Here is a 26,640-nt window from a genome sequence, read left to right as displayed (position 1 = left end):
AGGTCTTTAGCTCAGGTTTTTCTTTCCAGCCTGGCAGCAGGTTGTAGGGCTTTCTGTTCAAAATTACTTGTCCCAAATTCCAGTCTGGGCTCGTGGCCTCGCTGTGTCTCTGAAGTAAAGCTCCTGTGCTTGCAAAAGGGGGCTGACCCAAATGAGGATATTGTCTATTTAGGGCCCAGAGAGTGAATCCCTTCCCTGGAGACTCCTGGCAGTGCTCCTGCTCCTGCAGTTCAGGTCTGTGGTCAACAGGGATAATTGTGTGTGGTACAAGGTGTAATTAAAACGGTCGAGCAAGGCTGTTCCAGGAGATGGTTTTGCTGAATCCTGAATCCCAGTCCTTAAGCAATATTGTCCACATTCAGGGAAAGGAAGTTTCTGATGCTGTTGTAATAAATATTTTAAATCTTGGACCTCTGTGGGATTTTGTTTGGCAAAGTGGAACGTTTGTTTTAACATGGCTTGTAAATTAATGACGCATTTAACTCTGTACATAGGTGTGTAGAAAGTACGGAAACACTGGAATAAAAAGGGCAAATCCAGACAATCTTGTATAATGACCCTGCTATTAAAGCCAGGAGGGTTGGTTTGGGTTTATTCCTTGCCACCTGTGAGGAGCTGGGTTGATGTTTTGCTGTGTGGGTGATGCCTCTCTGGGTGGTTGCAGAGCTCCTGTAACCAGGGTTAGGACACCAGTGACTGGTATCCTTTGAGATGTTTTGATTTCCATGATGCATTTTTAACATGTAAATACGTCACAACATTGGGAAATTCTTCCCAAAACAGTCCTGGACAGTTCTGGAAGTATCAAACCAAATCTCTCCCTCTGTGTGGGTTTTCTGTTGGTGGTTCCAAAGAGTATTTGGTGCTCTCTCAAGAGATCTTCAAAATATTTCCCTTGCAGATTCAATTTTAGTACCCAGTAGTGGTTAGAGCATCTTTATCATCTGGTAAAATGCTTGTGGTTTTAAAAGAACTGGATGCTGAATAAAATTGAGGCAATACTTAGGACTTGTAGGTGTAGAGTGATTTATAAAAATAGTACCAGTAATTTGGGGTCAACTCCTGATGATTCCTGAAAATCAAAAGCTTTCCTTTCTACTCTGTGTCCAAACCCACATTTTTCTGATGTAGCATTTTTGCAGCAGAAGGAACTTCTGCCACGTAGCTCTTTGTGAAACAGGTGCAAATATAAATAAAGGGGAAGTTCTGTTTTTTCCAAAGCTTGAATTTCTGAGCCGTGTTGTGGAGCTGTTAAAAACAAAATCGAGAGCTCTTTGTGGTGACAGCCCAGGCCAGTGAAACAAATCTTTTAACCCTGAAGTGACTGAAAAAAAAAAAACAAAACCCTTTTTATTGCTTTTTTTATATTAGAACTCTAAAAATTGATGTGAATATGGGTGGGTTTACAAAAAAAGCCTCCCAAGCAACCCCACACTCCTTTCTGGGTGAAATCCTGCCCTTCAGCAAATGAACACTTTGGTGTTGTTTTCCTGCTCTTCAACTCCTGTCCTGTGGAGTTCTGGATGTCACTGGGCCAGATGCTCCCTGTGGATATTGCTGGGATCCCATATGGGATACAAGGGATTCCACGATGGGAATAACCCCACTGGGGACTTCCAGGTGCTGGGACTCCTTCCTGCCTTAAACCAGGTGTGAGGATGGTTTTTGGCAGACACCTCTGCGGCTTTTGGGGCATTTGGGGGATAAGCTGAGGAATGTGGCAGCTGAAGGGTGTCCGAGCAGGCTCCGGTGGAAAACCAGGAATGCTGGTGTTGGGATGGAAGGTGGCAGCAGGAAAACTTACAAAAGCCAAAATTTGAACCTTATCTGGTCTTTTGGGGTCTGTGAACCTCCAGGACTGCAGAGTGACTCGGAATCATGGGCAGAGCCCGTATTATGATCCTTTTTTTTTCATTTGTAATTTGGAGATGTGGGAACATCCATCTTCCCGAGGTTTTATATCTGTAGATGATGCAGTGGGGTCTTCATGGTATGTCTTGTTAATAATAAACAGTTCTGCCTCTTTGTGAGGAAGTCTGAGTGTCCTCTGTGTGATGGGGAATCCTGTGGAGTGAATTTAATGCCTGAGACTGAAGAAGACAGTGATTCCAGATCCAGCTTGGATATTGAGTTTGGCTTTCGGCCTCGGGTGATTCCAAGGTGATCCCTTCCACCTGTAGATTCAGTTTTACCTAAAATATCAAAGGACACCAAATTATTTGGGCCCTACTTTGAGTTTTGATGTCTAGGAAGTGGTCTTCAGGTGTGGGGGGGGGGGTTGTGGGGTTTTTTTGAGTCGTGGAAGTGGAGAAGTTGAGCCATTTCTGCCGTGCCTTGGACCCTTTGGCTTGGATGTAAAAGTGATCCCTCAGCACCTTCCTTTTGAAGGACTGGTTTCCTCAATCCCACAGGTATGTAAATGTGGTGTATTTTTAATCCCACGTGGAAAAACAACAGGAAACTTCCCTTGCACCCTTTCAGGTGCAAAAGGAAAGTTAAGGACCAGAAATGAACATTTTTGCTTTAACTACATAAAGAAATGAAGTCACTTAACAGCAAGAAGTGCCTGTTTAATGTCCTTGTGTAGCATCTGCACTTTCATTCCTCACCAGCTGTGTTTCTGGTTCAGTTTGCTCTCCACTGAGCTTCCCACACATCCGTGTTCCTTTTTCCATCATTCCTGTGGCATCTGTGGAGCTTGAGTGCTCTGGCTTGTCCCCCGAGGGGAATCAGTGCTAAATTACATGCTTGGTTTTAATTCTGTCTATTCTTTTAATGCTATTTATTAATTTCTGGCAGCTTGAGTTGCATCTTGGATTGTGGTGGTTCCAGAGCAGAGGAGGCACGTCTGCAGCTCTGCAGGTACCAGGGAGCTGAGGGGGAGAGGAGTGTAAAGATCTGTGAATGAAAAGGGTAAAAAATGCCTCTATCTTTATATCTGACAACAGAATTTACTTATAAAAATCCCTGCTTAGGTAACAGCCAAACTAAAAGTCAGGTTATTACCAGGCTCTTGATGCTTTATCAGTGTCTCAGATGCCTGGTGCTCTGAAAAATCTGTATTTAGGGGGTTATTTTCTGGGGTGGTTCAAGAGTGCTGAGAAATCTCTTCACGTCTCCCTTGTGAGATGAGCTGTTACCTCGTTTTCAGAGTGAATAACGTGGAATTATTCTGCATTTTAATCCCCCCCAAATTTTAGGTGCCCACCTGAGAATTCAGAGCCCACAGAGGTGTAGTACACTGGGTTTGTTTTACTGGCTTTGATTGCAGTGGCACCTTTCTGTGGGTCAAAATTAAGGTTCTGATGGGATGCCAAAAAAAAAATTATTTTCACTAAAATTAAAAATTCATTTGACTAGAAATGTAAAAATTTTAAAATTAAAAAATTTAAATTAACAATAAAAAAATTTAAAATAAAAATAAAATTTTTAATTTAATCCCAAAATTAAAATGTTAACATTAACCCAAAAATTAAAATTTTAGAATTTAAAAAAATAAAGAGTTATAATCGATTCGAAAATTGAAATTTTAAAATAAAAGAACAAAAATTTAAAATTAGTTTGAAAATCAAAATTTTAACGTTAAAAAAATTAAGATTGATTTGGAAAATTTAAATTTTAACATTAAAAATTAATTCGACTAAATCTCGAGGCGTTGTTCAACCCTAGTTATCTGTTTAAATAACTAATAATGCAGACTTTTGACCTGCAGCGCGTCAGGCACCTCCCCAGTAGCACTCCACTCCGTTCTAACTCTCACTCGAGCAGCGGAACCGCCTCTTTATCCCTTATTTCCTTACAATTGTTCTTCCCTCCCCTCACGCCGGTCCCGCCTCAGGGACGGGCAGGGCGGGAGGGGGAACCACGTGACCTGCGCCGCGCGCCGTTTCCATAGCGACGCGGCCGTAAAGCGCGGCCGCGCGGGTGTCGCACTGCCGTCGGTGCGGCGCGGCCCAGCGACCCCGGGACCCGCGGCCATGGAGATGCCGCTGCCGCCCGAGGGTGAGGGGGCACCGGGACCGGGGGGGACCGGGGGGGTCCGGGGGCACAACGGGGGCACCGGGAGGGAGCGGGGCCTGACGGCGCCGCCTCCCCACACAGATCAGGAGCTGCGGAATGTCATCGACAAGCTGGCGCAGTTCGTGGCGCGGAACGGGCCCGAGTTCGAGAAGATGACGATGGAGAAGCAGAAGGAGAACCCCAAGTTCTCCTTCCTCTTCGGCGGCGACTTCTACGGCTACTACAAGTACAAGCTGGCGCTGGAGCAGCAGCAGCGTGAGTGGGGCCCGCGGCTCGGGCAGGGCCGGCGGGTCGGGGCCCGGCCCCCCCAGCTCAGCCCGGGCCCGGCCCGCCGAGACGCTTCTGCCCCGCGGGGCTCCGGGCGGGTTTGGGGACGGGCAGGGGGAGCGGGGAGACAGAGCTCAGCGCCGGGACAGCCCTCCCGGACACGGGGGGCCAGCCCAGCAGCGCCGGCTCTGCGCTCGTGCTGGAGTTGCCCCTCTGGAAGCGCACGGGGAGTTGGTGACTCTCCTCTTTGGCACCATCCGCCCGCGAATTTGCGTTAAGCACGGAACACCCTGAGTTGGAAGGGACCCGTCGGGATCATGGAACCCAGCTCTGGCCCTGCACAGGACACCCCAGCAATCCCACCCTGTGCCTGGGGGCCTTGTCGCAGCAGTTCTGGAGACCCTCCGAGGGAGGGTCGGTTTGGAGCCAGCCCCGTGTCCCCTGCGGGCTGGCGGTGGCAGGGCAGGGCTCTCCGGGAGGTTTACTTTCCGCGTTTACTCTGTCCGATAGTGCTGTGCAAGCAAAGCCAAGACATCGAGGCTTCTGCCCAGATCCAGCCCCTGCCCCAGCCCTCGCTGCCGCCGGCTGCGCCCATCCCGGCCCCCCAGGGCACCCCGTCCGTGGAGGAGCTCATCCAGCAGAGTCAGTGGAACCTGCAGCAGCAGGAGCAGCACCTCCTCGCTATGAGACAGGTTGGTTTGAGAGAAACACTCACCTGGTGTATCCCGGGCTGCCAGTGGCTGTATGAATGAGGAGTGGAAGGGGAGAGGAGGTTTTCCTGCTGAGTGGTGGTGGCTGAAAGGAGAGGAAGTGTTGCTTTCCTTATTTTTGTTCTGTGGCAAATGCCATCATCTTCCTAGAATGGATGTATCTGATGTGCAGGTTGTGCTGGGGAGACTGATCTGTGATTAAAACCGTTTTATTTACTCTGTGAAAAACCTTGGTTTTAAAGCAGTCACAATTTACTCTTGGTTTAATGCTGCAGGCTGCTGGGATCTGCAAGACATTCCAGTGTGTAGTATTCCAAGCTGGATCTGATTAGGGGTGAAAGGGAACTGTGTGGTTTTTGCAGGAGTTGTTTTGCTGTTAAAGCTGTTGGGAAGCAAACTGAAGAGTTCTTGTGCCTTTGTTATGTTCCTTACATTTAGGAGCTTCCTGCAATTATTTTTTTATTCCATGATAGATTTTAGAGGTGGAAATGAACTGGACTTTTCCTGAAGAATGCGAAGAGTCTTTTTTTCTCCAAACCAAATAATAGAAACATTTTTATGTGGTCTCATGGCTTGTTCTTCAAGATAGTTACAGGGACACAGCAGAGTCATTCTTTGCAAGAATGTTGGATATAATGTAGGGGGTTTTTTCCTTCTGTTTTTTTTTTTCAGGAACAAGTCACATCAGCAGTAGCCCTTGCAATCGAGCAACAAATGCAAAAGGTTTTGGAGGAAACCCAGTTAGATATGAACGAGTTTGACAACTTGTTGCAGCCAATAATTGACACTTGTACGAAAGATGCCATCTCAGTAAGTGACCTGAACCTGCCCAGGGATTTGGGGGTGCTGTGGGTTCCTTTAGTTCTGAGATTGCACAGTTAGCAGCAGCTTTGTTGCTGTGCTGGGTGGCAGGTGAGGTGAAAGCCATGACCTGAAAACTGCCCTTCTCGCAGTTGTTTCAGAGCTGTAGGAAGCCCAGGTGAGGTGAACGCATTAGGCTGACTTGACACATTTAAAATTTGCTTTTCCAAGGCTGGCAAGAACTGGATGTTCAGCAATGCCAAGTCTCCTGCCCACTGTGAGCTGATGGCCGGGCACCTGCGGAACCGGATCACAGCAGAGGGAGCTCACTTTGAGCTGCGGCTGCACCTCATCTACCTGATCAATGATGTTCTGCATCACTGGTGAGAGTTAACTTTGATTCATTTGGTGAAGTCTCTCTCCTGGATACCACGTTAATTTGACTGGTCACTTTTTAATTCATTAATTTTATTAATTTTACATCTTAAGATGCCCCCAGCTGACACAAAGACCCAGTGCTTTAGTGATCAGATTTAGCTTTCACCTACTTTGTGTATTTTTCCTCCAGACTGGACTTTACAGTAAAAATATAAAGGAGAGAACTCTGTATTTTATGCATCCACTACTTTTAGTATAGCAGAAGTTGAGATGATTTGAATATTCCAATGCACTCTGTCAGAGTGGAAAAGGTAACTCTTCCCATTGCTTTCTTGAAGCCAACGGAAGCAAGCACGAGATCTTCTGGCTGCTTTGCAGAAGGTGGTTGTGCCTATTTATTGCACCAGTTTTCTAGCAGTGGAGGAGGACAAGCAACAGAAAATTGCCAGAGTGAGTATCTGGGTTTGGTTTGACTGTGAGTTTTGCTTTGTTAGGTTGGTGCTGTGCAAATTCACAAATAGGGGGATGGGAGAAGACCACTGAGATTTTTTTTTTTCTGATCTGATTGTTTAAAATAGAACTTAAAAGTACCTAAGCTTTATTTGGAAGTTATAATGGTGATGAATGGATCTGAATCTTCAGTGGTTCAAAAATAAATGCTGAAATCCAGGGTCTTATGAAAAGCTGGAGACTTAAAAATGCTGTGCCTCAGTTTTTCTTTGATTGTTCATAACTTCTAAAAACCTTTCACTCTTGAATTTATGCAGCTTCTTCAACTATGGGAGAAAAATGGGTACTTTGATGAGTCCATTATTCAACAGTTACAGAGCCCAGCCCTTGGACTTGGCCAGTACCAGGTTAGCCACAAAAATAACAGTTTTATTATTTTTATATACATATATATAAAACAAATTTAGGAAATGTTAAACCTTTCAAAAGGAAAAATTAATTTCTTGACCCCCTTGAAGTTGTTTACAAGGGATTAACAAAAATAATGTAAAATACAACCTTGTTATTTCAAACATTCAGTAATCCAGCTGCTGATACAGTGCTGGATGCAAGATACAGACTGATACAGTCCTGTACATACTTGACAATTCATGGAAATGAATGTTTGATCAAAAGGAAACAAGAAATGACAGCTTTAAATTGGATATATTGAGTATAAAAACTGTTGTGGCAGCAGGAACTATTGGTTTTTATTATTAACAATGCATGCTGTTGGTTTGAGCTGTATTGGAAAGGCACTAATAAGAGTGCAGAGAATATTTTGGAAAACTCCACAGAGCTCCCTAGTGAGGCTGGGTGGTTCTACCAGCATTATCCTGCATCCTCAGACATTTTTTGGGAGAGAGGGTGAAGAACAGTGTAGGGAATTCTGAAGGGGCAGATAGGACAAGTGTTACAGGTGCAGAGTTCACTTGTTCTTCATTTCTTTCGTTCTGTCAGGCAAATTTGATCACTGAGTATGCAACGGTTGTACAGCCTGTGCAAGTGGCCTTCCAGCAGCAGATCCAGAACCTGAAAACTCAGCACGAAGAGTTTGTGAACAGTTTGACACAGCAGCAGCAGCAGCAGCAACAACAGATCCAAATCCCCCCACTAGAGAACGAGGTGAAATCAACCCCTCCCCCTCAGGCCCCCACAGCAGCCCCAGCCTCGGCTCCACCGTCTGCTCCGGTTTCACAAGCAGGTACTGCCCAGATCTGGGACCTGAAATCAGAAATCAGTGGGTGACAATCTTGGGACATGTATTGTTTTGCTCCTTTCGTAGTAGTGAGGCACTGTGCTGGGCAGGTTTGGTTCAGGGGAAAACCTGTTTGGAGCCTTGCAGCAGGTTTCAGTCTGATGATTGAATGTAAAAAAAAAAAAAACCACAAAGAGATGAATGTTAAATGGATCTGAAATCCTCTCTCCCAGTAAGAGATTTCTGCAGAATAAATTCAGCTGAAGCCTGATGTAGGTGTGCTGTTGTTTTATTAACTACATGTGATTTGATGCTGATAGTAGTCTCCAAATTGTTTCAGATGATGGCAAATCTCAGCTGCCTCTGGCTGGTTCTACAGAATATGACACAACCGGGTCTGGAGTGCAGGATCCTGCCTCGGGAGGACCTCGTGGGCCTGGATCTCATGATCAGATTCCCCCAAATAAACCACCCTGGTTTGACCAACCTCACCCTGTTGCTCCATGGGGTCAACAACAGGTAAGGAACAGTTCTGGAACCAGGCGTGTGGGTTTGGAATGACCATCTTGGTTGTGGAGGTTTGGAATGACCAGCCTGGTTTGGAATGCTCAGCTTGGTTGTGGAGATTTGGAATGACTGTCTTGATTGTGGAGATTTGGAAAGACTGTCTTGGTTGTGGAAATTTGGAATGACTGTCTTGGTTGTGGAAATTTGGAATGACTGTCTTAGTTGTGGAGGTTTGGAATGCTCAGCTTGGTTGTGGAGATTTGGTTGAGGTTTGGAATGACCTAGCTTGGTTGGACCAGCTTGTTTGAGGTTTGGAATGACCATCTTGCTTGTGGAGGTTTGGATTGACCAACCTGGTTGTGGAGGTTTGGAATGACCAACCTGTTTTGGAATGCTCAGCTTGGTTGTGGAGATTTGGAATGACTGTCTTGATTGTGGAAATTTGGAATGACTGTCTTGATTGTGGAAATTTGGAATGACTGTCTTGGTTGTGGAGGTTTGGAATGCTCAGCTTGGTTGAGATGTGGATTGACTGTCCTGGTTGTGGAGGTCTGGGATGCCCATCTTGGTTGTGGAAGTGCAGTGAAAAGCTGTGAAAGTTAGAAATCTGGATTCAACTGCCAAGCTTTGTCATTCTGAGCCCAGATAAAGGCAAAGTATTAATTATATTTCAGTGTGTCAACCATCACACTGTTCCTATGAACAAGAGCATTTTGGTCCAGGAACAGTTTGACCTTTTTCCATCTTTTCTCTGAAGCTGCAGTTGTTCAGACCTTGTATTTACATGTCCTCTCACTTTGCATGTTGCCTATGGGCTGTATTTACTTCAAAAGGTAGATTATTGTTGTTGTGTTCCTTATTTTCATAGCCTAATGACCAGGCTTCTGTTCTTCACCACCAGGGACCACCTCACTGTCCCCCCTGGAACAACAACCACGAAGGGATGTGGAACGAACAGAGAGATCAAGGCTGGAACAACCAGCGAGAGACCCCTTGGAACAACCAGCCTGATCCTTCTTGGAACAACCAGTTTGAAGCACCGTGGAACAACCAGCACGAACAACCTCCATGGGGTGGGGGCCAAAGGGAACCTCCATTTCGAATGCAGCGGCCACCTCACTTCAGAGGCCCATTTCCTCCACATCAGCAACATCCCCAATTCAACCAGCCCCCGCATCCGCATAATTTCAACCGCTTTCCACCTCGCTTCATGCAGGATGATTTCCCACCTCGCCATCCCTTTGAAAGGCCTCCTTATCCTCATCGTTTTGATTACCCCCAGGGGGATTTTCCTCAAGGTAAAGTGTGTACCAGGCCAGGTTTTCTAATTGCCATTACAAAACTATGTAGTGCTTTGGGGTGACGGCTTATCCTTGCTGGACTGTTGTGGTTTTCCTGAGGAATGTTGAATTTTGGGGGTTTGGGAAGCTGCTGCTGAGAACTCGGTAGGAAACACGTGCAGAGTTGGATGCTTCCTTGCTTTTTGAGTCTTCCCTAATGCATATAGAAATTGTAATCCAAACTCAAGTCAGCATCTCCACAGGCACCTCTTCTGTCACTATTTCACTTAAAAAATAATAAGTTCAAAGGTGAGAAGCAGCATTTGCTTTTAAATTTAATCTCCTGCACATCAGGCCATAGATGAGGGCTGAGGAGAGCTGTGCCCTCTGTAGATGGAGGAAGACAGGCTGGAAGGATTTTTTCCTGTGCATACATTCATCCATGCCCTTTTTCTTCTCCTTTTTTTTTTGACTGAAAAGCTCTCTGATTACCTGCCTTTAATGTTGTGTGGCTTGGTAGTGTGTGGTGAAACGATCCCTGCCTCCAGTTCTCCCTTCTGGTTGGGTTTGTTCCCTCACTGGAACACTGGAATGTCTGGGAGTGTGGCCAGGCACTGCTTCCCTCGGGAAGTTTGCTGTAGTTCTACCCCCCGTGTAGTTTCCATTCACATGCAGGAGTTACAGTTATTCTGGAATGATCCTTATCAGTGCAAAGGCCAAAGATCACTGTGGTTCTGTGTGACAAGTGGTATAGAAGAGCCATTATGTTTCTATGTAGGAGTTGCTATTTTAAGCTTAAAAGATTCTCAATTCTCCAAGTCCAAAAACCACTGAAAACCAATAGATTAGAGTTTATATATTTAGGGTTGTGTTTAACTTCTCCAGTAGAGATTAATTTTTTTTTTTTCCTTGAGGTAAAGGAACAGGGAGAACTCCCTCTTGTCGTGAGGGAGTTTAGGGTTAAGCTCAGAACAAGATGCTCGGTTTTGGATTGTAGTGGTGATTTAAAACATCTGTTGTTTCATGTAAAGCTGTTGGAGGAAGGGATCTACTGAGCCAGATGGTTGAAATTAGGAAGGCAGCAAAGCAATGACAACACAGACTGTGCTCGAGGTCTGGTGACGATGAGTCAAATTGTGTCGGCTCGAGGTTGGGCAGTGGCTGTGGTGGCTTCTCCTGGAAAAATTGTTGGTCCTGCTGTAGAAGATACTGATTTTCAGTCTTGCATTTTTCTCTGTGTAGTGCAGTGAGTTCAGCAGGGTCTCCTGGCGTTCATGGCATTCGTCCATCAGTGGTTGGTCACTCTCTTCCTTATTTTAACAGGATATTCTCTCTATTTCTTCTCCAAATGCCTCTTTAAACAAAGTATTTTCTTGTCACCTACTCATGTGAGTCAACTCCTGCCATATTTATCCCTTTATATATGTTGAATTGGCACAGAGACAGAACTAATTACAGGTCCAAGCTAAGCCATGATTGTGTCCTTAGCTTCAGAAATAGATCCCCCAGCAGCTGCCCTGCTGCATCTGAAACATTTTGTCCTTGAGTGTGTCTTTCTTGTGGTACTTTTGACCACAGAGTGTCCCAAAGGAAGCAGTGGCTTAGGGCTGAAGGATCCTGTTGTCTTGAGAGTGGAGGGAGATGCACTGCAGGGTACTCATGAGTGTGGACCTGTACCAGCCTCTGGTCACGGAATCACAGAATATTCTGGGTTGGAAGGGACCCACAGGGATCATCAAGTCCAGCTCTTAAGTGAATGGCCCACACAGGGATCAAACCCACAACCTTGGTGTTATTGGCACCAGGCTCTAACCAACTGAGCTCATCTCAGGGTCATTAATCCTTCAGTTCTGGTGCTTTGCTGGATCTGCCAAGGTTGTTTTTTAGGATAAATGCACTAATTGAAGCCCATCTCTGATTGCTTTCCTTTCTCGGTAGCTGAATAAAACGTTTTAACCCTCCCACTCTGCAGAAATTGGACCTCCTCATCATCATCCTGGTCACAGATTGCCTCACCCTGGGATCAGCGAGCATCCTCCCTGGGGAGGGCCCCAGCACCCTGATTTTGGGCCTCCCCCCCATGGGTTTAACGGGCAGCCCCCCCACATGCGGCGCCAAGGGCCCCCTCACATGAACCACGACGATCCCAGTCTGGTGCCAAACGTCCCCTACTTCGACCTTCCCGCCGGGCTGATGGCTCCACTTGTCAAAGTAAGTGCTTCCAATGGGATTAAAACCTCCAAATCCCGTGGGATGGTTATAATTCCAAATCCATCCATCCCACAACCCGTAGCTGAAGTTGTGTAGGGTGTAAGGGTGGGAGCGGGGTGAGAGGGTGGTGAAAATGGTGATTTTTTTTTCAAGTGTTTTGTGCCAGAGAAAGCTGGTGGAGCTCATGTATGTGAAAGACTAATTTGCACTTGAAAATCTGACCCCTGTCTTTAGGAAATGGAAATCCCCAGTTATTTTCAGGTGGTCAGAGGGACCTCGCAGGTCTGATGTAGCCACTGTGTTGTAGTTTTTGGTAATCAGAATTCTCACAAAGATGTTTTATTAATTGTTACATACACAAAGAATGATGGAGAGCAGGAATTGTACCTGTATCGGCATCTTTGGGGATATTTGCATTTATGCATTTTGTGTTTGAGATGAACAAACAGGCCTCTTCCATCTCTTTGTGTTACTCTCAGCATACACCAGGCTTCCATCCAGCCACCTTAGCACAAAGGTGGATGAGATCTGCATTTTATCCACCTGGTGATCCACTTAATGCTCCTACCTGTGCAATGCTGGCTTTTCTCATAGAACTCACAACAGTGACAGCACGAGAAAGCACTGGGTCACCTGCAGATCCCTCATTTCTGGACTGGTTTTTTTTTATCCAGTAGTGAAATTTGAGGTCCCCACACAGTTAAACCTGTATTTATCTCTTCAGGTAGCCACCCCATGACACATGACACAAATGTAATTTGTTTTGTTTCTGGCAGCTTGAAGATCATGAGTATAAACCTTTAGATCCTAAGGATATACGTCTTCCACCCCCAATGCCCCCCAGTGAGAGACTCCTGGCTGCGGTTGAGGCATTTTATAGTCCACCATCTCATGACAGGCCTAGAAACAGGTAAGAGCAGGTGTAGCTAACAATGTGGTAAGGAAAATGCCCTGAGAAGGTGTCTCAAACCACAAAGTGCCTCTCTCTCCTTCACCTGTGTCTTGGTTCTCCTTAATGCTCTTGTTGTGTTGTAACTGCACTTGCTGTTTGATCTTACTCTGAGATCTGGGAGGCTGTTTTGCCCAGGCCCTTTGTTCCATACAAAGTCTGGTGAAAATCCTGAAGATCACTGTTGAACTGGAATTCACAGCTGTGTAAATGGAATTTACAGCTCTGTGTGTGGTTGATGTATTGCAGTGAAGGCTGGGAGCAGAATGGACTGTACGAATTCTTCAGAGCTAAAATGAGAGCGAGGCGGAGGAAAGGTCAGGAGAAGAGAAATAGGTGAGAGATCCTGTCTGCTGCCTTCTGCTGTTCACCTGAGCTAAGTGCAGAGGGAAAGCCTTCAGCAACATGCTCATGGGATAACTGAGTTTCAGTGGGCTCCAATTTTTGTCTAACCTGAAGAAAATGGAACTGGCACAGGTTGCCCAGAGCAGCTGTGGCTGCCCCATCCCTGGAAGTGTCCAAGGCCAGGTTGGATGGGGCTTGGAGCAGCCTGGAATAGTGGGAGGTGTCCCTGCCCATGCCAGGGGGTGGGACTGGATGAGCTTTAAGGTCCCTCCCAACTCAAACCATTCTGCAGTTCTGTGAAGTCGTTTTTGACACACTGCAGTTTTCACTGCAGAACTGCAGTGCTTGTGTGTAATTTGAATCTGATCAGAAGTAGGTTTGTGTTTGTGGTGCCTCTCCCAGGAGTGTCACTGGAGTTCCTCTCCTTTTCCCTGTGCAGTGGGCCCTCTCGGTCCCGCAGTCGCTCTAAAAGCCGAGGTCGTTCCTCTTCCCGCTCCAATTCCCGATCTTCGAAATCGTCCGGCTCCTACTCGAGGTCGCGCTCCCGCTCCTGCTCCCGCTCCCGCTCCTACTCCCGCTCGCAGTCCAGGTACAGCGCTTGGGGCTGAACCTTGGGAATGAGGGGCGGGACAAACCCAACCCCCAGGGCTGACCGAGGGACTGGGGGTGTTGCTCTGGTGACTCGTGCATCTGATGTCTGTGCTCTCTCCTCCAGGAGCCGCAGCAGGTCCCGCTCCTCCCACAGCCGCTCGCGCTCGCGCTCCCGCTCCAGGTCCAAGTCGTACTCGCCGGGAAGGCGGCGCCGGTCCCGCTCCCGCAGCCCCACCCCTCCGTAAGCTTGGCTTTAGTCCTGTCCCCTCTTCCCTGGGCTGTTGGGAACAGAGCCCCAGCAAGGGCACTGCCTCATTAGTGGGGGATACAAAGAGCAGGAAGGAAGGTGGAAAGCAGATTTAGAAACAATTTGTCTGCTGTGTGTGCTTGTGGAGAGAACGTTCCTCTGTTGTGGTGGCTTTTTGTTATAACAAAACAGTGTGTAACTATGAAGGCTTTGTACACTTTCCTTGGGAGGAGGAGGAATCCTCTGAGTACTCTCTTGGGAAGAGTGCAGTGTTTGATTTCCCTTGTGCTGAGAAGCAGAGGGGTGTCAAAGGTGTGAGAAGCACGTGCCAGAAAGCACCTCAGCAACTCCATAATCTAATGGCTTTATTAAAGAATACCTTAGTAGAGTGACTGGGATTGTGCTGGGTGTTAAAGCTTAACAGAATAGAACTGACCTTGCATTGTGTCAGAATGGTATCACTGGTTCTTAATTTGTTCTTCTTATTTCCTTAGTTCTTCTGCTGGTTTGGGCTCCAGTTCTGGGCCTCCTATACCAGAATCAAGACTTGGAGAAGAAAACAAAGGCCATCAAATGCTAGTGAAAATGGGTAAGATGCTGTTCTGGAATCTTACACAAGCTAGGAAACAAATTCAGGCACTGAATTCTTGGATATAATTAAGGCATGTTCATAAGGAGTTACCCCATGGCATTCCAAGGTCAGCATAAGGATATTCAGTGATACAAGTATTTAGAACATGGAGCAGTGGTGGTTGACTTTCTGGGAAGGATATGGAAGACAGGGATGTGAGTTTGGCATCAGACAGAACTGACTTACCTGAGGTATTTCAGTGCAGGTCAGCAGGGTTGACCAGACAGATGGAGCTTGTGCTGCCTTTCCTCTTGCCCTCCTAAAAGTTTTTAGGGATAGAGCTGCTGTCTGTCAGCTCCTGGAATCTCTTGCATATTAATGCTTGTGAAATAAATGGGACAGTTCATGTGTTGTTTCAGGCTGGCTGTTCCCATCCTGCTGTTCCCATCAAACCGACGCTGTCTTTGGTCGTTTCCAAAATTTCCATGTTGGTCTGTCTTCACAACTTAGTAATAAAAAAAAATAGTGACAGGATTGCAATGTGTCCTTGCTGCAGGATGGAGTGGATCTGGTGGGCTGGGAGCCAAGGAACAAGGAATTCAGGATCCAATCAAAGGAGGGGATATCCGAGACAAATGGGATCAGTACAAAGGAGTGGGAGTTGCGTTGGATGATCCTTACGAAAACTACCGGAGAAATAAAAGTTACTCGTTTATCGCCCGCATGAAGGCCAGGGATGAATGTAAGTGATGCTTCTCAGCACTTTACAAACCTGTGTGGCCTTGATAGTGATTTTGTCCTGTTTACTGTCCACTGTCAACCCAAATCAAAATATCAGTAACTCGTAGTTCTTTCTGACGTAACAGATACAGTAAAACAACAGGTAAGTGGACGTGTACTCTGATCGACCCAGCGTGTTGTTTTCAGGCCTTGTGTTGTGTTCTGATTTCTGAAAGATTAATTAATTAGCTTGTTCTACATAAGCCACTTCCTGGCTGTAATACTGAGCACCTGCAGCTTTGATTGTTACCCCTCAAAAACTCAGAGCAGTCACAAAGGTAGTGGAGGGGGAGCTGTGCCACAGCAGGGGGATCCGTGTGGTTGGAACTGAGACCACACTTAACTGTTACCCCTCCCCTACTCAGACTTTCCTACCTTACTGCCACATTCTGCCCAAGCCAGAGCTGGTAATAAATTCCCTGTAGTACAGGAAGGGTTCAGAAAAAGTGGAGGTTTTTGTGAGAGATGAAGACAATCACCCAAATGATGGATTTTTGCAGAGAGTCTGTGAGACATTGAAAAACTGCCCTTGCCAACAGCTAAAAGGAAAAAAATTGGCATGCTCAGTGAAAAGTCACTTCTACCTCTGGCTGCAGTAGATCTGTGCAGTCAGATGGGTTCGAGTAAAGCCCACAAGGAAAAGTTCCTTATTGCAGAGCCCTCATTCCATGAAACATTTCAGGCAGCTTAGGTGACTGTGGAATGTGTAAGAACTCTTTTCCCTATTGTTTCAGTGAAGCGTGAAACACAAGACCCTCCACCACCCGAATAAGACTCTCTGAAGAAAGATGTCTTGCATCTTCTACAAAACATTAAACTTGTAAAAATCCGGATTAAAGTCTGGAGGAAGTGACAAATGAATTACTTTTTAAAACTATGGTGAAAAATGGAAAGCTATGACATGTACTTCAACACTTGTCATTTAGTGTTTAAAAAAAGGCCAGCTGTTACCATGACATGTCTAGCAAGTTTAAAAACTTCCATTTATCTTGCAAAATTTTTTAATTAGTTCCCCATTTTATACTAGAACTAAGCCCCAGTCAGTCTGTCCCTGGTGCAGGATTGTGCCCCACTCATTCCCGTGGAATACAGACGTTATCTGATGTGGTTGTGTGTTCTCCAGTTCCATAATGTATGTTTATTTCTCTCAAAAGGTTAATTCTATTTGAAGTGGAGGGGTGCTGCCTTGGGATCAAGTCAGACTGATGCTGAGCAGTGTATCCTAATGTCTAAATGGGGGATGAAGCATCTAGTTCCAGTGCAGGTGACCTTTGAGCACTGTGCAAGCTTTTAGAACCTTCCACCCACCTCCAGGCCCCACAGCAGCTGCTGCAGCCACCACTGGGCAGGACACGAGGGTCAGTTCGCTGAGGGATGGGCACTGCTTTGTAACGGGAGACAGACTTGGAGCTTTTTATATTTTTGTACATACCCTTTAATAATAAAAGCTGACTAGTTCACTAGAAGAGAATCCATTTTCTCTGCTCTCTTTTAAGTTTCTATCAATGAGACGTTCTTGGAAACTTCCTGTGATCTAAACGAGGGAAGAAACAAAACTTTCTGTAACTGTTTCCAGAGACCACCAGCTAGAGCTGTTAGGCCCTTACACTGCACTCCCAGTCCCCAGGTCTGCGTGGCGGTTCCCTTTTCCAGTTGTTTGTTTGTATAGCAAAAACCCTCTTAAAAAACCATCCAGTAAATGTGGTGGAATATCAGTTTGTTCTAGATCTACTGTAGCTGTGGAACTGTACCTGTCTGTGAATCAGCATACAACACCTGTATGTTACCAACTTGTGAAGTTTATTGTTTTGCCTTCCAATAAACACTTTTTTTTAAAATAAAAAAAATAAAATGGCAGCTCAGATTTCGGAGTAAATGGATTCCTGTACCTTGACTAGAAGCCTTCTTTGAATTTATTTTAACTTGGTGTGTGTTTGGGTGTGTTGTATGTTCAGATAGATAATGGCACTAAAGTCAGGATATGGTAATTCTGCTGTGGTTGTATTTCTCAGGGGCTGCAGTACAGACTTTCACTTCTACCACGATCACAGATGTGATCACAGATCTCACACTCCACAGGATAAACATGCACACCCTGCTGACTTACCACAGTCCCTTTAGAGAGGAGTGTTTTGTTGGCTTCTTTTTTACTGACATAGTCTGGCTGAAGGTTCCTGCCTATCCCTGTATCATGTACATGAGTAAAAAAATTCAGGTATAGAAAAGTAAATTATATATCATAATTAGCAGTTTGTACTTTATGCTAACATAGCAGTTTGTACAAATCCCTCCAGTACATAGTTTATTGACTTTTTATCTGTGCACGTTGGAAGGGTTTCTTGTTCCAGCCTTAGAGCTGTAAATACAAAAGTTAAAGTTCAAAGAGTCAAAGCAGTTACTCCTCCTGTGCTCTCTGAATTTCTTCAAGGGCTTGTTCAAGTGTTAGAGGTGGGGATTTGTGATTCTTGATGTACTGCAAAGAAAAAAATTTCTTTAGTAATTAAGATAATTACTTTCTAGTATTTAATAAATAATAAATCTCCATGTTAAGATACCTGCACTTTGCTGTGCTAGCAACAGAAAGTGACCCTTCTGCTGCAGCATTTGGAAGATCCCTGCTTGTTTGGGGACAGCCAAATGCTGCAGCAGAAAGCTTAATCTTTCAAAACCATGGCCTCCAGTAAGACTTTAGCCTTTGTACAGGAAAAAACCACAACTTATTAATGAATAATATGCAAAGAAACTCGGTTTGCTGCAAATACCAGAAGCATCTGGAAGGGAATATCTGCTCAGCCTCTCTGGTCTGTCACAAATACCTCCTTAGCCTCCTCCAGGCTGTGGTAGTGGAACTTCTCATGCTCCAAGGACTCCACGAGGGATGAGTGAAGGTGCTGAACATTCTCAACAAACTGCTGGGTCAACATCAAGTGCTGCTTGCACATGGAATGTAGCACGAGGACAGAGGGGCTGTAGGTGGTCAGGGCTGTGGGGGAGGCACAGGAGGGGCTGTGGTGAGGCACAGCAGGGGCTGAACGAGCCAAGCGTGGCTTAGGTACAGAAAACAACAATAACAGAAGGGTAAAGATGTTTTTCAGTACCTTCTACTGCATCCATGCTGATGACTTGACTGGCAATAGGCACGGGGTCGATGTAGCTGGTTCCTACAGGTGGGCTGAGCACTGCAGAGGGGGCTGCTGTGGGTCAGGAAACATCAGGATTAGGGGGGAGAGACTGGAAAGGTTTAGTGCTACAACTTGGGACAGTCTCCTGGGACAGCAGCTGCCCAAGAAACCCTGTAAAACCCGAAAACAGCCCTAAAACCACTGTAGAGCCTAACAGGGAATTCTGTCAGCCAGAAAAATGCTGAAATAGTCATACAACCTCCACGGTTTCTTTAATCTTCTGCTCACAACATCTCTCACTGCAAAAGGCATCTTTTCTAACCCTAGGCAGAGTAAAAATAGGGACTTTTGTACTCAAAAGAAGCTCCTGTTTTCAAGAACACTTGAGTTTCTACTTTCTCCTCCTCGAGTGAGGCAAGAAGTGGCTCTCAGCAGTTTTTCCTTGAAATAAAGACACAGGCAGGGAGCTCCTCCTCAGGAATGTGAGAGGTCACACCTGATCCTGTCGTGGGGCCATAGTGCTTTCCCAAGAGAGAAAGGCACTGCAAAAGGAGAACTCCACGATGAGCAATCACTTTAGTAACACTACAGTTATATTTACAATAGTAAAGATATCAGAGTGTTGAATTCCACTGGAGAGTATTTCTCGTGCTGCTGTGAGCTTTGTCATCAACACTCACCCAGCCACGGGTCCTGTGGGGTTTGTTTTTAAGCAAAAACCAGTTCTAAGTTCTCATGGCATTCAATCTCAGTCTTTTCTATGGGCAGCAGATTGAAGTGTTGGGCTTTGAAAGCTTTTAATTTAGCACCAGCAAGGGGAAGCTGGGACTGAAACGAAGAATAAGTGGGCTGACATCTATAAAAGTGTAAAAGTTGCTGTGCACTCACCCTTTGCCCAGCAGTAGGTGAAGGGGGGCTCTGCTGTCTGAACCCCAGTGTCCCTCACAGTCACTGGGTGCCCCTGTTTGTGCTGCTCCTGGGTCCCCACCAGGGATGAGGCTGAGGACGGGTGTTCTCCAGAGTGTCCCTCTGACCCTCTGGACACAGATTCCCTGTCTGTTGTAGACAGAGACCTTTCAAAGTCTTCAGAATATTCTGAATTAAGAGTTCTCTCATCCTGATCAAGATAATCCTGTTTGTGTCCAGGGGGATCTGTGGAAACTCCACTTAAATGCTCAGAGATTTCTGCTTCAGTGACACTTTTTTCAGTGTCCCCATCATTCACACCAGTTACTGCATTGGTCATTTTAGGAGAAGCTTGGTCCTCTTCCACCATCACATATTTGTTTGATTCTTGAGTCATCTCAATGTCTTTCCCCTGTAAAATGATTTATTTTAGAACCTCTACCCAACAGAGGCAGACTGGGAATAGGTGTTAGTAGAGAATTCCTACTCACTCTCTGCTTTAGTTCTGCTGCCTCACTGGTGATATCTGGGGCCAAATCATCAAGGCTCAGGATATTCAGCCTGAAATCTGCAATCAAATGACACATTGACATGAGAATTTGCATGACAGTTACAGTACACTTCTCCTTAAATGAGAAAAGAGGGGGAAAATCAGTACAACCTTCCTAGTTTAAAGTGTAACACTAAAAGGTAATAGCAATCAAACACTCTAAATCTTTAACTTAGCAGAAACTCCTCCTAAAATTTCCTCCTTTGGCCTCCTGCCTCAAGTTCAAGAGATTTTTGGTGCCCCTCATTTCCAGCTGCTCTCACTCTGACCCATTGGTACTTTGTCCCATTGATTTATGAAAACTATTCTAAATATTGTACTAGTTTTGATGTCATAACATCACCCAGGGCAGCAGCACTAACCTGAACCCAACCTAAGTCAAAAGCAAAGGAAAATACAAACCTATTACACCAGAAAAAAAGAAACAGATCTACATAATTACTTTGGTAAGGCCTTGGTTTATGTAAAATTTCACCAGTGAATCCTTTCAAAGTGATTACTTGCCCAGTTTATTAGTGAATTTATCAGATTATCAGTACAATTCATGCCAGGTCTCCTTGAGACAGTATTTTAGAAAACTCACCATTTGAGCTGCTGCTGGTTGGATCTTCTGCATCATCTGCATTTGAGAATAACTCATCTAATGATTTTATTTCACTTCTGTCACTTCCAAGGGATTCTTGGCTTTGTTTGGTGTAGCCTGTTTTAGGCAGAGCAATCTGTACAGTGTTGTCTTTCATGGAAGAGCTCGTGGTATGTCCTGACAGGTTTCTGCTGGTGGGTGAAGGTGCTGGTGAATTAACTCTACTAAAAACACTTTTCTGTGAGTCTTTGTTGTGAAAAGAAGATGCTTTAGGTAACTCTGTTGGTGCAATTTCCTTAAGAGACAGAGGAGGCCTTCCTGGTGGAACTGGAGTCTTGTTCTTTTGAAGAACATGAAAAACAGATTTAAGTGTTACTTCATTATTATGTTCAGAGTGCTGAAAAGGAATACAAATCATTATGGGTAAAATAAGAGTAATTTAAGATGTTGGTTTAAGATGTTAAGAAGTGAAGCTGAATCCTATCGTGAGCAAGCCACAAATGCAAATTTAAAATTTAGTATCTGGTGTTATCTAAATAAAAAGTGACCAACCAATTAAAAAAATTCTATAAAAGTGTTTATGGAAATACATAATCCAGCAAAGTTTGTATTTACCTTTCCATCTACAACAACCTTCTGATTCCCATTTCCACTGGAAAACCCCAAGGAGTTATCCATCAATTCTGTCATTTCCTCTCCATCACTATCCAGATCCAGCTGTTGTTTAACCATAACACTCTTTTTAGGGCTTTGGATGCTTTCCTCTCCCTCAGAACTGGCATCCCCGCGGGTCCCACTCTCCCTGGTGGCACCATAATTCTTCAGGTACTTCTTGCCCCTTGCACCGTGTTCACGCCCCGAGGCAGAGGAGGAGGAGGACTCTTCTTCCAGAGGCTTCAGGCCCGGGTCAGTGTTCTGCGATTCCAGCTGCTTTTTCCGACTCATGATCTTGCTTTCCAGTTGAGCCACTTTGCTGAGGACTGAGCTGGACCGTGTGTGGGCTCCCTGTGCATTCCCTGCCCTCGCGGTGCTTCCCGGCGTCGGGCACCGCCGGCTCCCCCCGGCGATTCCATCGCGCACCTTCAGGAACCTGCCCTGGCACGACGGGGCTCTCCCGGCCATCTCCGGCTCCGTGTCCACCACCCCGAGCCCGGCCGGGATGGTCCTGCTGTGTCCCTGCCGAGAACCCCAGAACCACCGAGGTTGGAAAAGCCCTCCCGGATCATCGAGTCCCCCCTTTGCCCGATCCCCACCTTGTCCCCCAGCCCAGAGCACTGAGGGCCACGGCCAGTCCTTCCTTGGACCCTTCCAGTGGTGGGGACTCCAAACCTCGCTGGGCAGCCCCTTCCAACGCCTGACCACCCTTTCCAGGAAAAAATTCCCCCTGATGTCCAACCTGACCCTCCCCTGGCACAGCTTGAGGCTGATTCCTCTTGTGCTGTTCTTCCCTGGGAGCAACCCAGGGTCCACCCTCCTGTCAGGGAGCTGCAGAAAGGGGGTTGTACAGATCTCTCCCCTCACGGCCAAAAACGTGCCCAAGAACGGAGCGAGCTGAGGCACCGGCGCCTCACCTGCCCTCGGCCCGCGGGGGCCCGAGCGATCGCGGACATCCCGGACGGGACGGGACGGGATAGGATAAGGCGAGATGGGACGGGACGGGATGGGATGAGATGGGATGGATTGGGACGGGACGGAATGGGACGGGGATGGAAGGGGATGGAATGGAATGGGACGGGACGGGCCAGGACCGGGACTGCCCGGCCTGAGGCTGCCGCAGCTCCTCCAGACCCAGGCCAGAGGGGGCGGTGCGCGGCCGTATCCTAGAGACCGCTACTCCCCAACATCCCGTCCGCTCATTGGCTCCGCGCACCCCGCCAGCCAATCCCAAGCAGGTTTACTGCCGCCCGCCCCAGAGGCGCAGACTACAATTCCCAGCATGCCCCGGGGTCGAGAAATCGGGATTTATCCAAACCTCCTGATGTGGGAATTAATCCGGTTGTTCAGCAGGATTTGTGTTAGTACCCGCCCTTTATGTGCTTGTGTGTCATTTCCAGAGACTTGGGGAAGTTTGTAATTTGTGTGTCACGGTGACATTTGGCACTCTATCTAATTATATAGTTGTAATAAAAGGATAGTTATGCAGCTTGTGCCATGGATCGTTTTTATTTTGTCTGGATATTTTGTTTTCTGGGTTAGTTTTCTAGTACTTTATAGTACTGCAATTCTGCTGCAAGGCAGGTTTTAAAACTTATGTTTAAGATCCTTAAAAACTTTCACTTGCCTTCTTTAAAACCCTAGTTAACAGATATACACAGTTCTGACTATATACTTTGATTATATACTTTGAATATAAGGGCAGATCAGGCTTAAGAAGTAAAACCTGATAATTAAATGCATCTGGCAACCTACAAGATGGTTTAGATCCAATTAATGATCCAACAGTGAGGAAACCCCTGACTGGGATAATTGAATCCAAATTGATGATCCAAAAGACATCAAGCCTGGTGTAATTTGCTTTCCTTGTTCTGCATTAGTGGATTATTTAATTTCTACTTGATATAGTCGAACTGGGGTTTTGCTTTCTTAATCTTCCTGCGTTTTTTAAAGAATTGGGATGACCCCGAATCCATGAGGAACCTGAATTTTGGACTGAAGCTTGGAATGAAGAAGGGCATTATCCTGTTGTAAGACTCCTCTATACGTGTATAAATAATTTCCTAACCCTACTGGGGAACACTTTCTCTGCCTGACTGTATCCAGAACATGTGATTCATCCCAGGGGGAAGGAAACAAGGGACTCTGATAATCTGAGGATGCAAAAAAACAGATTTCCTGGTTTTTTTTTCTGGGTGGTTTTATCCCCCCATATTCCTTCAAAGGAGAGAACTGGTACAATTTTTGGCAACTTCTTGCTAAAAGATGTTGAAGTTTATTCAGAGGACTTTGGAGATAAAAGATGGGAAGAAACAAAGGTAAAATGAAATTCCTGTGGCTGTTTTGGTTCTTTATTCCACGTTTTAAAGATCTCCTGTCTGTTCTGGTTGAGAAACTATTGGGGCATAAAAATGAAATTTTAATCACAGGGTCCTAAAAAGGAATCAAAGGTAAAGGCAGACTGAGGAAGAGCAGGAGAGAGAGGGTTACAGGAGAAAATACTTTGAGCAGTGGTTTAAGAAAAAAAACTAGAGAGCAAAGAGGACTCTGGAAGGGACAGAACAGCCAGGAACATTATCAAGAAGGAAGAGCTTTAATTGTTATTTGAAAGAAGTTCACATTTTTTTCCACTTACATCACTTAAGGATTGTGGTATTCTGTTAACAGCTTGTGGAAATCTGCACCAATGGAACTGTATTAAGAAAGGATTTTTTTTTAATACAATATTAGATTTTGTGACCAGTTTCAGTTATTTTTAGTAGAAATACCATAACATAGTCGAATTCTCTACAGAAAAGGTGGTGGGGGGGTGTAATTTACTTTTAAAATTAATTTTATTAACTTTTAATAATTTTTATTTAATCTTAACACTCCTAAAATGTATTAAAAACACCTGTAACAAAGCACAAGGTTTTGGAACTGTTCTACACTTCCATGGTTTAGTGTTAAATGTTAAATTAAGGCTCATTTTTGAGGAAATATCACCACAGTTTCAATAAAGGGCTCAGATTCAGCAGCATGTCTCACAACACACTTGAAACCAAGCAGGAGATAAGCTTTGCTAAGCTCCTGTAGCAGTTGTGCACCTGTCAAGAGTTTCAGAGCTTAGATCTGCCAGTGGAACATTCCAGCTCTGCCTTGGTGTGTGTGACAGCAGCCTGTCCATCCACACATCTGCCCTTAGAAGTTTAAATGTATTCAGATGAGGATTTTTCCCTTTCAAAGTTCTGAAATGGACATACAGAGTGCCTAGATGCTGTCTTAAATATTTATTTTTTTTCTAATGGGGCAAGAGAAATTAATTGGAAACAATGAATGATGTGCCTGTTCTTCTGTCTGACCTGTCTTGGACCTCAGCCTTGTAATTTTTTCAGTCACTTCCTTCATCCCTTCTCAGTTCCTTCTGCTCTTCTGCATTTCCTTCCTCCCCCAAGAACTAATGCTGCAGATTCAGCAAAAACTGAAGGGAAACTTGAGAGCCCAGGGCCCTGGATTTACCTCTAGACACTGGCTGAGGGAGTTCTGTGTGCTGAGGACAGAGGGAGCAGGAGGATCCCTGGAAGCCCCAGCTCCAGCTGGGCCACTTTGTAGCCTGTGCAGTGACTGAGGTCAAATCCTTCTGCTTCTGCTTGTCCAAGAGCTGTAAAACAATTCCAGTTAAGAACTTTGAAAGCTCTCAGATACACTGCAACAACACCCATTCTATACCTTTTTTTTTTTTTATTCCAAAGAATTCCTGTAGATTTAGTTTTTATGTGGCCACAGTGATCCACAGTGATCAGGCTGCTGTTCAGGATTCACACACTGCACTCAGGGGTTTGTTAACTTTGGTGTATTTGATGCCAAAACATTTGATCCTAGGCCAGAAGAAGCTTCATTGGGTGAAGGACCTTCACTGGGTGAAGGACTTTTTTTGGGTGAAAGCTGCTTTGACAAGTTTTAGGGTAATGAAGTAACATAAGTGGGTTTGCCCAGGAGAAAATTGGATGTAGGTCATCCAGGTAAAGGTCGATCAGTGCCTTGGATAGAAGGACATTCCAAGGGCACCCACAGCCCTCCCTGGCCCTGCTCTGCCCACATGGCTGAGGCAGCTGGCAGAGTGCCCTGGGAGTGGAGACATTAGGAAGAATTTCTTCACAGAAAGGGTGATTAGACACTGGAATGGACTGTATAAATATCTGCAGGGAGGTGTCGGAGGATGGACCAGGTTCTGCTCAGTGGTGCAAAGCAACAGGACAAGAGTTAATAGGGAGAAAATTATGCCCAGGAAGTTCCACCTGAATATGAGGAAGAACTTCTGAACTGTGCACAGGAACAGGCTGCTCAGAGAGGGTGCGGAGCCTCCCTCACTGGAGACATTCCAGAGGACACAATCCTGTGCCATGTGCTCTGGGATGAGCAGGGAGGTGGGACCAGATGACCCGCTGTGGTCCTTCCAACCTGACCCATCCTGAGATTCTGTGATTCTGTAATGAAGTAAAACAACTGTGTTTGTCTAGGAGAAAGCTGGATGCAGTTCAGCAGGTAAAGGTCGATCACTGCCTTAACTCATTACCTGGAAGAACATTCCACGGGGCACTCACAGCCCTCCCTGGTGGCCCTACTTTGTCCACACCTTTTGTAGGTCACGACCTGAGGCAGCTGGCACAGAGCCCTGGGAGTGGAGACATTAGGAAGAATTTCATCACAGAAAGGGTGACTAGACACTGAAATGGACTGTATAAATATCTAAGGATTGGTGTCAGAGGATGGACCAGGCTCTGCTCTGTGGTGCTGAGCAATAAGACAAGAGTCAATGCGCAGAAACTGATGCCCAGGGAGTTCCACCTGAACACGAGGAAGAACCACTGAACTGTTCACTGGAACTGATTGCTCAGAGACTGTGTGGAGTCTCCCTCACTGGAGATATTCCAAAGGACAACAACCCTCTGCCGTGCGGTCAGGGATGGGCACGAAGGTGGGATCAAGTGGTCCCTTCCAACCTGACCCATCCTGTGACTCAGCGATCCTGTGAGTGCCCAGGCAGGTTTGCACTCACCATCCCTGGAGGTGCCCGAGGAACGCCCGGACGTGGCACTCAGTGACACTGAGCGCCAGGGAGCGTCGCTCCCTGACAAGGCGGCGATCGCCCGCAGGTCGGACCTACGATGACCTCAGCGGCCGTTCCCAGCCCGACCGATCCCGTGGGCGGGAAGCGCCTGCCGGGCCGCGATAACGGACCCCGCTGAAGCCGCGGCGGGTCTCGGCTCCCCCTCAGCCGCCGCCGCCCCGGGGCCGCCCGGCCCGGCCCGGCCGAGCCACCGCCTCCCGCCCCACGCCCCGCCCCGGCCGCGGCCCGACCCAGCGGGAGGAAGATGGCGGCGCTCATCCCCCTCAGCCAGCAGGTACCGGCCCGCGGCGCGGCGGCGGCACCCGCGGCCCTCAGCTCAGCCCCGCCGGGCCGCCGAGGGGAGCGGCACCGGGTCCTGCCCGCGGGCGGGG

At 46.3% G+C, this 26,640-nt stretch overlaps 2 protein-coding genes and 1 long non-coding RNA gene across 6 annotated transcripts; 1 reads left to right on the top strand and 2 right to left on the bottom strand.

Annotated features, from left to right (window-relative positions):
* The first annotated feature begins 3,877 nt into the window (after nt 1–3,877).
* CHERP (calcium homeostasis endoplasmic reticulum protein) lies at nt 3,878–17,238 on the top strand. Of its 2 annotated transcripts, none has more exons than XM_027666546.1 (18): nt 3,878–4,002; nt 4,102–4,275; nt 4,798–4,979; nt 5,670–5,807; nt 6,030–6,181; nt 6,515–6,626; nt 6,944–7,033; nt 7,626–7,869; nt 8,204–8,382; nt 9,272–9,668; nt 11,623–11,861; nt 12,638–12,771; nt 13,060–13,146; nt 13,595–13,744; nt 13,871–13,987; nt 14,488–14,582; nt 15,121–15,306; nt 16,079–17,238. In XM_027666546.1, the coding sequence occupies exons 1-18, from the start codon at nt 3,978–3,980 to the stop codon at nt 16,114–16,116; spliced, it is 2,739 nt and encodes a 912-aa protein (XP_027522347.1). In that variant the 5' UTR covers nt 3,878–3,977; the 3' UTR covers nt 16,117–17,238. The 2 variants fall into 2 exon arrangements, with proteins under 2 accessions (XP_027522347.1, XP_027522346.1); XM_027666545.1 differs by having other exon boundaries at nt 3,902–4,002; nt 16,499–17,238.
* A 363-nt stretch (nt 17,239–17,601) lies between these two features.
* On the bottom strand, nt 17,602–22,314 carry CUNH19orf44 (chromosome unknown C19orf44 homolog). Of its 2 annotated transcripts, none has more exons than XM_027666547.1 (8): nt 22,077–22,314; nt 21,121–21,681; nt 20,506–20,845; nt 19,864–19,940; nt 19,355–19,784; nt 18,443–18,538; nt 18,161–18,327; nt 17,602–17,817 (listed from the first exon to the last, which is right to left on the bottom strand). In XM_027666547.1, exons 1-8 carry the CDS (start codon nt 22,113–22,115, stop codon nt 17,740–17,742), a joined length of 1,788 nt encoding a protein of 595 aa, XP_027522348.1. In that variant the 5' UTR covers nt 22,116–22,314; the 3' UTR covers nt 17,602–17,739. The 2 variants fall into 2 exon arrangements, with proteins under 2 accessions (XP_027522348.1, XP_027522349.1); XM_027666548.1 differs by having other exon boundaries at nt 18,443–18,535.
* Nucleotides 22,315–23,289: 975 nt separating this feature from the next.
* LOC113958377 lies at nt 23,290–26,436 on the bottom strand. 2 transcript variants are annotated; one of them, XR_003531501.1, is made up of 4 exons: nt 26,198–26,436; nt 24,658–24,799; nt 23,795–23,851; nt 23,290–23,554 (listed from the first exon to the last, which is right to left on the bottom strand). It is a non-coding gene; the product is annotated as an uncharacterized LOC113958377 (long non-coding RNA). The 2 variants fall into 2 exon arrangements; XR_003531502.1 differs by lacking the exon at nt 23,290–23,554 and having other exon boundaries at nt 23,598–23,851.
* Nucleotides 26,437–26,640: the final 204 nt, after the last annotated feature.

Source organism: Corapipo altera, unplaced genomic scaffold, assembly GCF_003945725.1.
Source record: "Corapipo altera isolate COAL_440 unplaced genomic scaffold, ASM394572v1 193, whole genome shotgun sequence".
Classification (NCBI taxonomy): Eukaryota; Metazoa; Chordata; class Aves; order Passeriformes; family Pipridae; genus Corapipo; species Corapipo altera.
The sequence above is the reverse complement of the archived record's forward strand: the minus strand, read 5'-3'. Positions and strand labels throughout refer to the sequence as shown.